Source organism: Hemiscyllium ocellatum, chromosome 5, assembly GCF_020745735.1.
Source record: "Hemiscyllium ocellatum isolate sHemOce1 chromosome 5, sHemOce1.pat.X.cur, whole genome shotgun sequence".
NCBI lineage: Eukaryota > Metazoa > Chordata > Chondrichthyes > Orectolobiformes > Hemiscylliidae > Hemiscyllium > Hemiscyllium ocellatum.
The window spans coordinates 139,950,867-139,967,344 of record NC_083405.1 but is presented as its reverse complement, the minus strand read 5'-3'; the positions used below and the strand labels follow the sequence as shown (position 1 = coordinate 139,967,344).

The following is a 16,478-nucleotide window of genomic DNA, read 5'->3' as shown; positions in this document are numbered from 1 at the left end:
TCATCGATTCCCTTCATAATTTTATATGTTTCTATAAGGTTCCCCCTTCATTCTTCTGAATTCCAATGAATATAATCCCACTGTACTCAGTCTCCTCATCAGGTAACCCCCTCAACTCCAGAATCAGTCTCATGATGGTTTTCTTACTGATATCATAATCTCTTACCAGTTTTTTATTGATGTGTCACAGAAAGCATCCTATCTGGATGCATCACAGCTTGGTATAGCAACAGAGAGTTGTGAACACAGCCCAGTCCATCACACAGACCAGCCTCCCACCCATTGCCTCTGGTTATACTTCCCACTGCCTCAGGACAGCAACCAACATCATCACACACCCCTCCCACCCTCTTCCTTCAGGCAGAAGATATAAAAGTTTGAATACATGTACAAACAGTTTCTAGAAGGGCTCCTTCTCTGCTATTGTCAGATGTGTGAATGGGCCTCTCAAATGTCAATGTGGACTTGTCTGTCTGCACCTTCCCCGCAGCTGTAACACTTGGTTCTCTTACTCTGATGCACTTTGTATGGGACTGTCCTACCTAAATAGTTTTGTGTGAGATCCTGATGCCACATTCAATCAAATGCAGCATTGATGTTAAGGTCATTACTCTAACCTTAGCTCTGGAATTCAGCTCTTTTCTTCATGTTTGAATCAAGGCTGTACTATTGCTGGAATGTTGTTCAGACCTGTACCTTTTGCAGTAACCAGTGTCCCCAGCCAGTTTCTTAATACCACATGGACTGAATCGATTGGCTCAAGACAGTTATGCTGCTGACAACTGGAGGAGTCCGAGATGGATCTTCCCCTCGACATTTCTGGGCGAGGATGACTGAATGCTTCAGTCTTATCTTGCGCACTGATGTGATGGGCTCTTCCATCGTTGAAGATGGATATTTGTGTGGCCTCTTCCTTCAGTGAATTGTTTAATTGTCCACCACCATTCACAAGTGGATGTGACAGGACTGGAGAGCTTAGCTCTGATCTGTTGGTTGTGGGATTGTTTGGCTCTATGGAGATAGTGAGGACTGCAGATTCTGGAAAATCAGAGACAATAAAAGGGTCCTGCCCGAAATGTTGACACTCCTGCTCTTGTGATGCTGCTTGACCTGCACTTTCCAGCTCCAGATTTTATTGACACTTGCTTAGCTCCATCTATCACTTGCTGCTGAAGTTGTTTGGCATGTAAGTGGCTTCACCAGGCTGACACCTCATCTTCAGGTACGCCTGATGCTGCTCCTGGCATGTCCTCCTGCACTCTCCATTGAACCAGGGTGGATCCCCTGGTTGATGGTAATGGGTGAGTGGGGGATACGCCAGGCCATGAGGTTACAGACTGTGCTGGAGTACAGTTCTGCTGCTGTTGATGACCCACAGTGCCTCATGGATGCCCAGTCTTGAGTTGCTAGATCTGTCTGACGTCTGTCCCATTTAGCACAGTGATAGTGCCACACAACACGATGGAGGATATTCTCAATGTGAAGGTGGGATTTTTGTCTCCAAAAGGACTGTGCAGTGGTTACTCTGACCAATACTGTCATGGACAGATGCATAGGATAATAAAGAAGGCATTTGGTATGCTTTCCTTTATTGGTCAGAGTGTTGAGTACAGGGGTTGGGAGGTCATGTTGCGGCTGTACAGGACATTGGTCAGGCCACTGTTGGAATATTGTGTGCAATTCTGGTCTCCTTCCTATCGGAAAGATGTTGTGAAACTTGAAAGGGTTCAGAAAAGATTTACAAGGATGTTGCCAGGGTTGGAGGATTTGAGCTATAGGGAGAGGCTGAACAGGCTGGGGCTATTTTCCCTGGAGCATGGGAGGCTGAGGGGTGACCTTATAGAGATTTACAAAATTATAAGGGGCATGGATAGGATAAATAGACAAAGTCTTTTCTCTGGGGTCGGGGAGTCCAGAACTAGAGGGCATAGGTTTAGGGTGAGAGGGGAAAGATATAAAAGAGACCTAAGGGCTAAGTTTTTCACACAGAGGGTGGTACGTGTATGGAATGAGATGCCAGAGGAAGTGGTGGAGGCTGGTACAATTGCAACATTTAAGAGGCATTTGGATGGGTATATGAATAGGAAGGGTCTGGAGGGATATGGGCCGGGTGCTGGCAGGTGGGACTAGATTGGGTTGGGATTTCCAGAAGGCCTTTGACAAGGTGTCACACAGGAGCCTTTTCAAGCTCCAACGCTACTTTAATTAATGAACAGAAGTATGAAAACAGAATGGTGGCATTCATGCCTGAGAAAGACATTGACCACTGTGGAAAGAGAATTGGTCCCAGAGTTGGCCACGGACAGTGGTGAGATTCTGCAGACAGCATACCGTGTTTTTGCAAATGCTTCTCTTTGATTGTCCCTCAGGTTTCTGATCTGGACTTCAAAAATGGAATCCGAAATGATGAGATGGGGAAAGTGATTCAGCGACGGCACCAGTTAGCACTGGCAGATTGTACTGACGCACATGGCAACACACCTCTGTCAGAGGCTTCCGGTGGGGGGCATCCTGAGGCCATTCGGTTCTTGATTGAAAAAGGAGCTAATCCCAACTCAAAGGTATTGTACGGTTAGTGAAGGTGAAAGGTCAGCTCACGACCTTTCACCTCTCACCCTGTAATGTGAGTTCACCGAGCGAAGGCAGTTTCAACCGAGGGAGAGTCAAGGTTTTACTATGTTGGATGTGTCTCCATGTATGCCTGGCTTGATCCATGTTTTTCACTGTCTGAGGGTCCCCATCTCTGTTTGTGTATCGTGATGTTTCTCTCCATGTCCTCAGCATATCTCTTGTCTCTGTGTGTTCCTCTGCCTCTCTGTAAGACACCATGGGTTTGTCTTGGAGTGAGTCTCTGTGTGTCTCTGTCTCTGGATCTCATGTGTTTCCTGTATCTCCATGTGCTCTGTGTATCCCCTACGTGTCACTGTGTCCCTGTGTCTCTATGTGGTTCCTGCATCACTCCATGAGTTCCCTCCTGCCCATCATCTCAGGGTAATAGAGCAGAATGCAGGATATAGTGTTATGGTAAAAAAAATGATGCTGGTAGAGCACAGCGGGTCAGGCAGCATCTGAGGAGCAGGATCATCGACATTTCTGGCTTTACTCCTTCATCAGGAATGTGGAGGGGAAGGGAGCTGAGAGATAAACAGGAGGGTGGGGGTGGGGCAGGGGGAAGGTAGCTGGGAAAGCTGTGCTTGTCCAGCACCACACGTTTTGACTTTGACTGTCCAGCATTTGCAGTCTGACCTTTTCCTAGAAGATAGTGTTACAGCGAGAGGAAGGGTGCAGAGAGAAATTAGCTTCAATATATTCCAGGTCTAATCAGAAGTCTGATTACAGTGGGGAAGAAGCTGTTCTTAAATCTGTTGGTCAGTGTTTTTAAACTTTAGTATCTTGTGCCTGATGGAAGAGGGGGTAAGAGAGTCTGACCGGGGTGGGGAGGGGTCTATGATGATGTTGGCTGCTTTCCTGAGGCAGTGGGAAGTGCAGACGGAGTCAATGAATGGAAGGTTGGTTTGAGTGATGGACTGGCCTGTGTTCACACCTCTCTGTCATTTCTTGTGCAAAGCAGTTGCTCTACCAAGCTGTGATGCATCTGGAAAGGGTGCTTTCTGTGTTGCATGTATAAAAATGGGTCAGAGTCTTTGTGGACAGGCTGCATTTCCTTCACCTCCTGAGGAAGTGTATAAGGGACTATAAGGGGCTAAGTAGGCAACCTTGCGGGGCATAGTGTTGAGGATTATGGTGGAGGAGATACTGTAGCCTATCCTTGGTGCCTGCTGTCTGCTGGCCAGGAAGTCGAGGATCCGGTAACAGAGGGGGGAAGCAGAATCCTAAGTCTTGAAGTTTGCAGATGAGTAACATCATAATTATGGTGATGAAGGCGGAACTAAAGTCAATGAACAAGACTCTGATGTAGGTGTCCTTGTTATCCAGATGGTCCTGGAATAAGTGTAGGCCCAGGGAGATGGGGTCTGCTCTGGACCCATTGTGATGATAGGTGATTTTATTCTGTCAAGTCAGTCTGGGAGGCTGGGGTTGATGTGTGCCATTACTAACTTCTCGAAGCATTTCATAATGATGGGTGTCAGAGCCACTGGGCAGGAGGCATCGGGACACATTGCCAGGTTTTACTTTGGCACTGGTATAATTGGGTCTCCTTGAAGCAGGTGGGAACGTCAGGTCAGAGGAGGAAGAGGTTAAAGATGGCAGTGACTACTCCCACCGGCTGGTCCATGCAGGACCCGAGTGTACGGCCAGGGTCTCCACTTGGGCCTGTCCCTCTCTGTGGGTTCACCCTCAGGAAGGCCGATCTGATCCCTGCAGCAGTGACTGTGGGTCCAGGGTACCTGGGGCTGTTGGGGCAGGTGACATCATTTCACCCAGCTTCTGTTCAAAGTGAGCACAGAATGGAATGGTCTCATTGGGGAGGGATGTACCATTGAGCTCATCGGGGGGATTAGAGTGGTGCTGGGAAAGCACAGCAGGTCAGGCAGCATCCGAGAAGCAGGAAAATCAATGTTTCGGGCAAAAGCCCTTTGTTTGTGCTTTTCCAGCATCACTCTAATCTAGACTCTGATCTCCAGCATCTGCAATCCTCACATTGAGTTCAACAGGGAGGGATGTACCATTGAGCTCATGGTGGGGGAGGGGGGAAGGGGATGTACCATGAGCTCATCGGGGGTGGGGGGATTTACCATTGAGCTCATCGGAGGGGGGAGGGGGATGTACCATTGAACTCAAAGTGGGGAGGGGGGGGCTCATCAGGGAGGGAGCATTGTTATCGGTGATTCTACTCAGCTTCACTTTGTAACCCTTTACCTGGACCATCTCTGACACCTCCCTCCCCTTCCTGGACCTCTCCATCTCCATTAATGACGACCAACTTGACACTAACATTTTTTACAAACCCACCGACTCCCACAGTTACCTGGATTACACCTCTTCCCACCCTACCTCTTGCAAAAATGCCATTCCGTATTCCCAATTCCTCCGCCTCCACTGTATCTGCCATAGAACACCCCAGATGGCCTCCTTCTTTCGAGACCGCAATTTCCCTTCCCACGTGGTTAAAGATGCCCTCCAACACACCTCGTCCACATCCCGCACCTCCACCCTCAGACCCCACCCCTCCAACCGTAACAAGGACAGAAGGCCCCTGGTGCTCACCTTCCACCCTACCAACCTTCGCATAAACCAAATCATCCGCCGACATTTCCGCCACCTCCAAAAAGACCCCACCACCAGGGATATATTTCCCTCCCCACGCCTTTCTGCCTTCCGCAAAGACTCTTCCCTCCGTGACTACCTGGTCAGGTCCACGCCCCCTACAACCCACCCTCCCATCCTGGCACTTTCCCCTGCCACCGCAGGAACTGTAAAACCTGTGCCCACACCTCCTCCCTCACCTCTATCCGAGACCCTAAAGGAGCTTTCCACATCCATCAAAGTTTTCCCTGCACATCCACTAATATCATTTATTGTATCCGTTGCTCCCGATGTGGTCTCCTCTACATTGGGGAGACTGGGCGCCTCCTAGCAGAGCGCTTTAGGGAACATCTCTGAGATACCCGCACCAATCAACCACACCGCCCCGTGGCCCAACACTTCAACTCCCCCTCCCACTCTGCCGAGGACATGGAGGTCCTGGGTCTCCTTCACCGCCGCTCCCTCACCACCAGACGCCTGGAGGAAGAACACCTCATCTTCCGCCTCGGAACACTTCAACCCCAGGGCATCAATGTGGACTTCAACAGCTTCCTCATTTCCCCTTACCTCACCTCACCCTAATTCCAAACCCCCCCAAGGAAAATAATTTGTCTATTTACCCTATCCATGCCCCTCATGATTTTATAAACCTCTATAAGGTCACCCCTCAGCCTCTGATGCTCCAGGGAAAATAGCCCCAGCCTGTTCAGCCTCTCCCTATAGCTCAAATTCTCAACCCTGGCAACATCCTTGTAAATCTTTTCTGAACCCTTTCAAGTTTCACAACTTCCGTTAGGAAGGAGACCAAAATTGCACACAATATTCCAACAGTAGCCTAACCAATGTCCTGTACAGCCGCAACATGACCTCCCAACTCCTATACTCAATACTCTGACCAATAAAGGATAGCATACCAAACGCTTTCTTCATCCTTTCTCCCTGTGACTCCACTTTCAAGGAGCTATGAACCTGCACTCCAAGGTCTCTTTGTTCAGCAACACTCCCTAGGACCTTACCATTAAGTGTATAAGTCCTGCTAAGATTTGCTTTCCCAAAATGCAGCACCTCGCATTTATCTGAATTAAACTCCATCTGCCACTTCTCAGCCCATTGGCCCATCTGGTCAAGATCCTGTTGTAATCTGAGGTAACCCTCTTCGCTGTCCACTACACCTCCAATTTTGATGTCTTCTGCAAACTTACTAACTGTACCTCTTATGCTCGCATCCAAATCATTTATGTAAATGACAAAAAGTATAGGACCCAGCACCGATCCTTGTGGCACTCCACTGGTCACAGGCCTCCAGTCTGAAAAACAACCCTCCACCACCACCCTCTGTCTTCTACCTTTGAGCCAGTTCTGTATCCAAGTGGCTAGTTCTCCCTGTATTCCATGAGATTTAACCTTGCTAACCAGTCTCCCATGGACTTCACCTTACTGAAGTCCATGTAGATCACATCTACCACTCTGCCCTCATCAATCTTCCATGTTACTTCTTCAAAAAATTCAATCAAGTTTGTGAGACATGATTTCCCACACACAAAACCATGCTGGCTATCTCTAATCAATCTATTACCTTTCCAAATACATGTACATCCTGTCCCTCAGGATTCCCTCCAACAACTTGCCTACCACTGACGTCAGGCTCACTGGTTTTGTCCTTACCACCCTTCCTAAACAGTGGCACCACGTTTGCCAACCTCCAGTCGTCTGGCACCTCATCTGTGACTATCGACAATGCAAGTATCTCAGCAAGAGGCCCAGCAATCACTTCTCTAGCTTCCCACAGAGTTCTAGATTACACCTGATCAGGTCCTGGGGATTTATCCACTTTTATGCACTTCAAGACATCCAGCACCTCCTCCTCTGTAATATGGACATTTTTCAAGATACCACCATCTATTTCCTCACATTCTAGACCTTCCACGTCCTTCTCCAGAGTAAACACTGATGCAAAATACTCATTTAGTATCACCCCATCTCCTGTGGCTCCACACAAAGGCCGCTTTGCTGATCTTTGAGGGGCCCTATTCTCTCCCTAGTTACCCTTTTGTCCTTAATATATTTATAAAAACCCCTTTGGATTCTCCTCAACTGTATTTGTCAAAGCTATCTCATGTCCCTTTTGCCCTCCTGATTTCCCTCTTAAGTGTACTCCTACTGCCTTTATACTCTTCTCAGGATTCACTTGATCTATCCTGTCTCTACCTGACACCTTTTTCTTAATCAAACCCTCAATTTCTTTTGGAGAAAGTGAGCACTGTAGACGCTGGAGAGTGTGGTGCTGGAGAAGCACAGCAGGTCAGGCAGCATCCGAGGAGCAGGCGAATTGACATTTCAGGCAGGAGTTTGATGAAGGGCTTATGCCCAAAACATCGAATCTCCTGCTCCTCAGATGCTGCCTGACCTGCTGCGCTTTTCCCTCAATTTCTTTAGTCATCCAGCGCGTTGGGAGGACTAGAAAGAAGGTTGTACTGAAAGATTTTGAACAATTGGGAACTCATTTTGAGAGCTGACCCACCAAGGTAATAATCTCTGATTACATCCTAAACCACAGGCAAACTGACATTGAGTAAATAGGGTCATGGAGTTAAGTACATGACTCAGAGATTGATGTGGGAGAATGGGTTACAGTTCATGAGACACTGACACTACCACTGGGCTAAGAGGGAACTGTTCTGCATGGGTAGGCTTCACTTGAACCAGAATCCTGGCGAATCAAATGACTGGGGATGGAGAGAGAGTTTAAATGAATTGCAGAGTCATTGGGAAATGTAGGCTTAGAAAGCAAGGGGATTTGCCAATATTACAGGGAACTATTTGGAGAACAATATTCAGAGTGGGACAGGAAGGGACAGAGTGTACAAAGTAGGAACACAGCAAATAAGGTGACAAGAGGATGTACACTTGCAATGGCAAGGCACACAAAGCTGTGGGCCAAGTGCTGGCAATTGAGATTCAAATAGTCAAGTGGTTGGTTTTGACTGGTGAAGTCTCAGTTGCCTTTATCTGTGCTGTAGACCCCTATGACTCTCAAATGTTTTCTCATAGAGTCACAGATTCTCTTGCCAATGTTTATGCTTCTTCCATGGATTTAATACTATCTGTACTTCCCCACAAAATGCCCTGGCTTGGCTAGCTTTCCCATTTTACTTTTGGTGGTGTGAGGTTGGTAGCTGTCTGCTCCCACTGATCAGATTATTTCACTGTGTGAGATGTCATTAAAGATTTTTACTGGAGTGAGATTATACCATATAAAGATATTTCTGCACATGCCCAATCTATGCCTCAAAGGATGTGTCTATGTGTGCATGTGTGTCAGTGTGTGCACGTGTTCTGTCCGTGTGCATGTGTGTCAGTGTGTGCACGTGTTCTGTCCGTGTGCATGCATCTGTGTGGAGTAGTGTGTGTGTAGTGTGTGTGTAAGCACGCACATGATTTCTGTGTGTGTTCTGTCCGAGTGCATGTGAGTGTTTCTGCGTGTTCTGTCTGCACATGCATATGTGTGCGTGTATGAGCATGTGTTCCTGTGTTCACTCTGTCTCTGTGATGTGTTTGTGTGTGTGTATGGTTTAATCGCGGACTGATTTGTTTATTGTGTCCTTTTCCTGTCAGGGTGCTTATGGAAGAACCCCCCTGTACAGAGCAGCCTTTGGTGGGCATCTGGCAGCACTTGAAATGTTGTTACAATATGGGGGGGACCCTCGGATCTACGCAGAAGATGGCATCACACCTGAGGAGGTGAGTTACTGAACCAGCCATATCAATACAGTGGCTACAAGAGCAGGTCAGAGGCTAGGGACCTCTGACCTCACCAATCAACCCCACTGCCCCGTGGCCGGACATTTCAACTCCCCCTCCCACTCTGCCGAGAACATGCAGATCCTGGGCCTCCTTCACCGCCGCTCCCTCACTACCCAACGCCTGGAGGAAGAACGCCTCATCTTCCGCCTCGGAACACTTCAACCCCAGGGCATCCATGTGGACTTCACCAGTTTCCTCATTTCCCCCCCCTCCCATTCCCACAGACCCTCGGACCTCCCTCCTGTTCCCGCAGACTCTCGGAACTCCCTCCTGTTCCCGCAGACTCTCGGAACTCCCTCCCCTTCCTGAAGAAGGGCTTATGCCCGAAACGTTGATTCTCCTGTTCCTCGGATGCTGCCTGACCTGCTGCGCTTTTCCAGCAACACATTTTCAGCTCCTCATTTCCCCTTCCCCCAGTTCCAACCTTTCAGCTCAGCACTGTCCCCATGACCTGTCCTATCTGCCATTCCCACTGCAGACCCTCGGAAATCCATCCCTGTTCCTGCAGACCCTCGGAACTCCCTCCCGTTCCCACTGCAGACCCTTGGAACTCCCTCCCATTCCTGCAGACCCTCGGAGCTCCCTCCCATTCACGCAGACCCTTGGACCTCCCTCCTATTCCCGCAGACTCTTGGAACTCCCTCCCGTTCCTGCTGCAGACCTTCGGAACTCCCTCCTGTTCCCTGTGCAAAGACATTACCTGGAGCGGGTAGGAATGCTGATATAGATAGGTTCTTGATCAGTCAGGGAATCGTGGGTTACAGGGAAAGGGTGGGAAATGGATGTGTGGAATGTTGGATCAGCCTAGTGAATGGTGGTGCACACTTGAGGGGCTACATAGCCGCCTCCTGTTCCTGTTTTTTCATGGTCTTAATGGATTGGATGATCAAACATTTGACCCAGGAATCAATTTAAACAGTGCCTTAAAGGAAGAAAAGCAGAGAGTGGAGAAGCTGAAATATATAAAGAGGAACTTTAGACCATTTGGCTGAGGCAGGGGTGGCCATGATGAATTGATCCTGGCATTCTGCTTTAGGATTTACCCATGAATGAGGAAACGGGTATTTGAGATCACCTGGTTTCCAACTTAACATTCAGGCAGGAAACATCAGCTGGGACAGTAATGGGTGGTCTGTGCTTTGGTGGGGCTGGGATCAGGAGTTGTACTACAGCCACAGTTTGGATCAAACCTGATGCTGCACTTCACCCCCTGCTGTGAGAGAGCTGTGATTACTGGGTGGTGCTGTTCACATTCCCCAGCATTCCTTTTTAGGAAAGTCTGACGAAGTGAGGTTGGCATTGACATGGTGGAGAGATTCTGTTTCCTGTGTCATTATTGTCTTGTCACTTGTTTCTGAGCAGATAGCATCCACTGATGCTGCCATAAAAATCCTTCATGAGTGGGACATCAGTACGACTGTGGCGCTGGGGGAGAAGATGGAATCAGAGAGGCAGCGGATATTAGCAGCTGAGAAGAAACTGAAACTGGAAGAAACAAACAGGTCAGCAATGAAATAAAGCAGATAGTGCTGAAAAAGCTCAGCAGGTCTGGCAGCATCTGTGGAGAGAAAACAGAGTCAACCCTTCAACTCCATTGACCCTTCACCAGAAGTTCTCTGCTTTCTCTCTGCTGCCAGAGTTTCGACAGCAATTTCTGTTTTAGTTTCAGTTTTCCAGCATCCACAGTTCTTTGTCTCATTTTGGGTCAGGAGTGAGCTAGCTGCTGCCACAATGATGGGTGTCTGGGCCACAGGCACATTGTGGAAAACTGCTCCCTCCAGTGGTGCAGCTGGTACATACACCTCTCAAAGCAGCTTTCAGAGATCATTGCTGAGTATATCCGGCAGTGGGCAAAGCAGGTTTGTAGCTATACCAGCAACGAGCTGCTCCCTCATCTTACTGAAATAGGTCAGGGGAATATTCACCAAAGGTTTGAACTCCTGACCTGTGTCCGAGACTTTGTTTTGTGTGTACTTGTGTTTACTAACCCGTGTGTTAAAAAATGGGGAAGGTAAGTTTACGATAGTTTACCAGACCAGAAGGTTGTTCTCTCAATGGAGAGCTGCTGGTGGTTTAGCCTGAAAGTTGCTATGCTTTGGGAGAGTCCTTTATGGTGGCCCTAGCTGTTGTGGGAATTGTTGGCATCATTCTGCATCACAGCTGCAAATGTGTTGCTGGTCAAAGCACAGCAGGTTAGGCAGCATCTCAGGAATAGAGAATTCGACGTTTCGAGCATAAGCCCTTCATCAGGAATAAGAGAGAGAGAGCCAAGCCGGCTGAGATAAAAGGTAGGGAGGAGGGACTAGGGGGAGGGGCGATGGAGGTGGGATAGGTGGAAGGAGGTCAAGGTGAGGGTGATAGGCCGGAGTGGGGTGGGGGCGGAGAGGTCAGGAAGAGGATTGCAGGTTAGGAGGGCGGTGCTGAGTTGAGGGAACCGACTGAGACAAGGTGGGGGGAGGGGAAATGAGGAAGCTGGAGAAATCTGAATTCATACCTTGTGGTTGGAGGGTTCCCAGGCGGAAGATGAGGCGCTCCTCCTCCAGCCGTCGTGTAGTTGTGTTCTGCTACCTGCATGTCCTCGGTGGAGTGGGAGGGGGAGTTAAAGTGTTGAGCCACGGGGTGATTGGGTTGGTTGGTTCGGGCGGCCCAGAGGTGTTCTCTGAAGCGTTCCGCAAGTAAGCGGCCTGTCTCACCAATATAGAGGAGGCCACATCGGGTGCAGCGGATGCAATAGATGATGTGTGTGGAGGTACAGGTGAACTTGTGGCGGACAAACCAGTTGGTCAGCCAACTGAGCTAACTGGCCCACCAGCATGTATGTGCATATCTGTGAGTATGTTTCAGTATGTGTGTTTGCCTATGTGTATATGTAATTGTGTGTGAATGTGCATGTGTGTGGGTGTTGCGAGAATGACAGTCACACAAGTGCATGAGCTTTGCTGCTGAGGTTGAGTTAGAGAGCTCAGAAAACTGCTAATGCTGTGATAGCTGAGCACACCGGCTGGTTCGACCACACAGTTGAATGCTGAGACATGTAGAACACAGAACAGCACAGCACAGGCCCTTCGGCCCTCGATATTGTGCTGACCTGTGGAATCAATCTGAAGCCCATCTATCCTACACTATTCCATCTTCATCCATATGTTTATCCAATACCCATTTAAATGTCCTTAAAGTTGGCGAGTTGACTATTATTGCAGGCAGAGTATTCCATGCCCCTACTACTCTGAGTAAAGAAACTACAACCTTTACAAGATGATTAGGGGTTTAGATAGGGTTGACAGTGAGAACCTTTTTCTGCTAATGGACTCATACATCTCAATTAAGTCACCTCTCAACCTTCTTCTCTCTAGCAAAAACAGTCTCAAGTCTCTCAATCTTCCCTCATAAGGCCTTCCCTCCATACCAGGCAACATTCTAGTAAATCACCTCTGCACCCTTTCCAAAGCTTCCACATTCTTCCTATAATGCAGTGACCAGAACTGTATGCAATACTCCAAGTGTGGCCATACCAGATTTTTGTACAGCTGTAGCATGATCTCATGGTTCCAAAACTCAATCCCTCTACCAATAACAGTGAACACACCGTATGTCTTCCTAACAATGCTATCAACCTGGGTGACAATTTTCAGGGATCTATGTACATGGACACCGAGATCTCTCTGCTCATCCACACTACCAAGAATCTTACCATTAGCCCAGTACTCTGCATTCCTGTTACTCCTACCTCTCAGCCCAGCCCTGCAGCTTATCCATGTCCCTCTGTAACCTGCAACATCCTTTGGCACTATCCATAACTTTGTCTGCAAATTTACTAACCTATCATTCTGCCTGACCTGCTGTGCTTTTCCAGCACCACACTCTCGACTCTAATCTCCAGCATCTGCAGTCCTCACTTTCTCCTGCAAATTTACTAACTCATCCTTCTATGCCCAAATCCAAATCATTTATAAAAATGATAAACAGCAGTGGACCCAAAACAGATCCTCGTGGTACACCGCTAGTAATTGAATCCAGGGTGAACATTTCCCATCAATCACCACCCTCTGTCTCCTTTCAGCTAGCCAATTTCTGATCCAAACCACTAAATCACCCTCAATCCCATGCCTCCATGTTTTCTGCAATAACCTACCGTGGGGAACTTTATCATATGTTTTATTGAAATCTATATACACCACGCCAACCACTTGTAAAAGAGAGCCTCAACAAGCAATCATTGGCAATGGGCCCAAACTAGGGGAGTTAGTTACACAGTGCTAACCTCACTGGGCTGGTGATGCAGGAGCCCAGGTTAACGTTCTGAGGGTATGGGTTCAAATCCCACCATGGCAGATGGTGAAATTTGATTTTTAAAAAAAAATCTAGCCCAATGACAACGAGGGAACTGGAATCCAGGGAAATAAAACAGGGCATTATAGTTAAAAATCGGAGGGTTTAGTTGAAGTAAATGTGTGAATATGAGGTGCTGGGGGAAACTGTGATTCTCTAACCTAAGATCTAATTTTTCTTCTCTCCAGGATTCAGAATCAGATTTCAGAAATCACAAAGGAACTGGCCCAATATCAACATGAGGTACCTGTCCCTGTGGGAGCCTGGTAAATTGAACTGTTAGAACATAGAACAATACAGCACAGAACAGGCCCTTCGGCCCACGATGTTGCACCGACCTGTGAACTATTCTCGGCTCGTCCCCCTACACTATCCCAAAATCATCCATGTGCTTATCTAAGGATTGTTTAAATCTCCCTAATGTGGCTGGGTTACCTACATTAGCAGGTAGGGCATTCCACCCCCTTACCACTCTCTGAGTAAAGAACCTGCCTCTGACATCTGTCTAAAACCTATCACACCTCAATTTGTAGTTATGCCCTCTCGTACAAGCTGACGTCATCATCCTAGGAAAAAGACTCTCACTGTCTCCCCTATCTAATCCTCTGGTCATCTTGGATGTCTCTATCAAATCCCCTCTTAGCGTTCTTCTTTCCAATAAGAACTGACCCAAGTCTCTCAGCCTTTCCTCATAAGACCTTCCCTCCAGACCAGACAACATCCTGGGAAATCTCCTCTGCACCTTTTCCAATGCTTCCACATCCTTCCTGTTCCTTAGCATTTCTGTGGAAACTGATGGCCAGCTCTCGATCAGTCATTCGGAGGGGATCCTTTGACCTCTGGCACTTTCCTGTTATGATCTGCCTACTTAGATTACTACTTTGTGTATCTCTGATTCCCAGCCTGCCCTCTCTGTTCACTTACCCTCTCGTCTGATTCATTTTTTCCATTTTCCCAGGGTTTTTATCCTGATAATATTTTGCTGATCTTTCTTTGTTTTATTTTATCATTCCTATAATCAAACCGGTGTAAGTCCCGTTTCTGAGCTGTATTTTCTACAGCAATGTAGGAATTATTGAACAGTGAAGACCAGCACCAATCCATTTTGTTCTCTGCCTTCCCAGGAAGGAGACAATGAATAAGGAACTGGTGATCAATCAGCAATCAATCAATCAATCGATATAAAAAAGAGTCGAGAGTGTGGTGCTGGAAAAGCACAGCAGGTCAGGCAGCATTTGCAGTACCATACTCTTAATTCTGATCTCCAGCATCTGCATTCGCCTGCCTGATATAAAAAAATTAAATGGAGAAAGATTACAGAATGTTAGAGCACAGATGAATTTGGGATTACTTGTGCATAAATCACAAAATGTTACTGTCCTAATTTTAAACAAAAATCATCCTTGAGGGCATTGCTGGCTGAGCAGCATTAAAAGCCCAACCCTAGGTGCACTGGAGAAGGTGGCCTTTATTTTAATTCCCATTAATGGCCTCACCACCACCTTCTCCAGTGCACCCAGGGTTGGGCTTTTAATGCTGCTCAGCCAGCAATGCCCTCAAGGATGATTTTTGTTTAAAATTAGGACAGTAACATTTTGTGATTTATGCACAAGCAATCTCAAATTCATCTGTGCTCTAACATTCTGTAATCTTTCTCCATTTAAATAATATTCAGCTCCTCTATTCTTCCTCCCAAAATGCATAATCTTGCATTTCTCCACTTTATATTTCACGTCCCTCACTTAACTTGTCTGTGTTCATCCTCACTACTTACTTTCCAACAGGTTCCTGAGTCATTTGCAAACTTGCCAATCGGAAATTCCCTTTCCTTATCCAGGTCACTAATACATGTTGCAAGTAATTGTGGTCCCAGCGCTGATTGCTGGGGCACTGCACTAGTCCCAGGTTGTCATCCTGAAAATGCTTCCTGTTATCCTGTTAGGGCGGCACGGTGGCACAGTGGTTAGCACTGCTGCCTCACAGCGCCAGAGATCCGGGTTCAATTCCCGACTCAGGCGACTGACTGTGTGGAGTTTGCACATTCTCCCTGTGTCTGCGTGGGTTTCTCCGGGTGCTCCGGTTTCCTCCCACAGTCCAAAGATGTGCGGGTCAGGGTGAATTGGCCATGCTAAATTGCCCATAGTGTTAGGTGAAGGGGTAAATGTAGGGGTATGGGTGGGTTGCGCTTCGGTGGGTCGGTGTAGACTTGTTGGGCCGATGGGCCTGTTTCCACACTGTTAGTAATCTAATCTAATCTCAAGTCTCTATTCCTTAGGAGTTGGCTAATCCTCTCTCCATTATTATATAAAAGCAAATTACTGCGGATGCTGGAATCTGAAACCTAAAGAGAAAATGCTGGAAAATCTCAGCAGGTCTGGCAGCATCTGTAAGGCGGGACAAAAGCTGACGTTTTGAGCCTAACTGACCCTTTGTCAGAGCTTTTCCAGCATTTTCTCTTTTGCTCTCTGCATTATTAATGTACTTCCCCAAAACCGTGGGCGCACAATGCAGTTTCTCTCCGTAGATCTGGCCAGAATCTGCTGTGTGTTCCCAGTGGGTTTTTGTTTTTATTTCAGATTACCCACAGGCATGGGATTCTGTTTGCAATTCGCATAAAGGGAATGTTTGTAGTGTCAGATAGTCAGGTGTGAGAAGGTAATAATTCTGCCAGGTTACACAGCAGCAAGAAATATTGATATCCAATACCTCAGCTGTTTGGGAGGGCTGCATTCTTCAGGTAGGGTTCTCTTTGTTTCTTCACTAAGTGAACAATGGGATTATTGATGCATTTATAGAAAGATAGCACAGCAATGGTAGATCGAGCCCCCTCATCTCACATTTACAATGCATTGTTGGACTGTTGTTTCATGAGTAAACACAGCTGTGAGGTTGAATGGAGTACTGTGTGCAGTTCTGGTCACCCTGCTACAGGAGAGATATTAAACTGGAAAGGATTCAGAAAAGATTTAACAGGATGTTACTGGGAATGGAGGGTTTCAGGAATAAAAATGGATGGGAAAGACTGGAACTTTTTTCCCTGGACAGTAGCAGTTGAGAGGCATAGATGAGGTGAATGATGAGGGTCTTTTCCCTCGGGAGTTGAAAACGAGGAAGCACATTGTTCAGGTGAGAGAAGA

General features: G+C 47.4%; 1 protein-coding gene across 1 annotated transcript in view; it reads left to right on the top strand.

Moving 5' to 3' along the window:
- Positions 1–16,478, top strand: part of LOC132816188 (IQ motif and ankyrin repeat domain-containing protein 1-like) — a 73,416-nt gene that overhangs the window by 11,158 nt on the left and 45,780 nt on the right. Inside the window, exons 3-6 of the mRNA XM_060825684.1 lie at positions 2,370–2,561; positions 8,824–8,949; positions 10,375–10,514; positions 13,530–13,584. Coding sequence (XP_060681667.1) covers positions 2,370–2,561; positions 8,824–8,949; positions 10,375–10,514; positions 13,530–13,584 — 513 coding nt within the window. The remainder of the gene's footprint in view (positions 1–2,369; positions 2,562–8,823; positions 8,950–10,374; positions 10,515–13,529; positions 13,585–16,478) is intronic.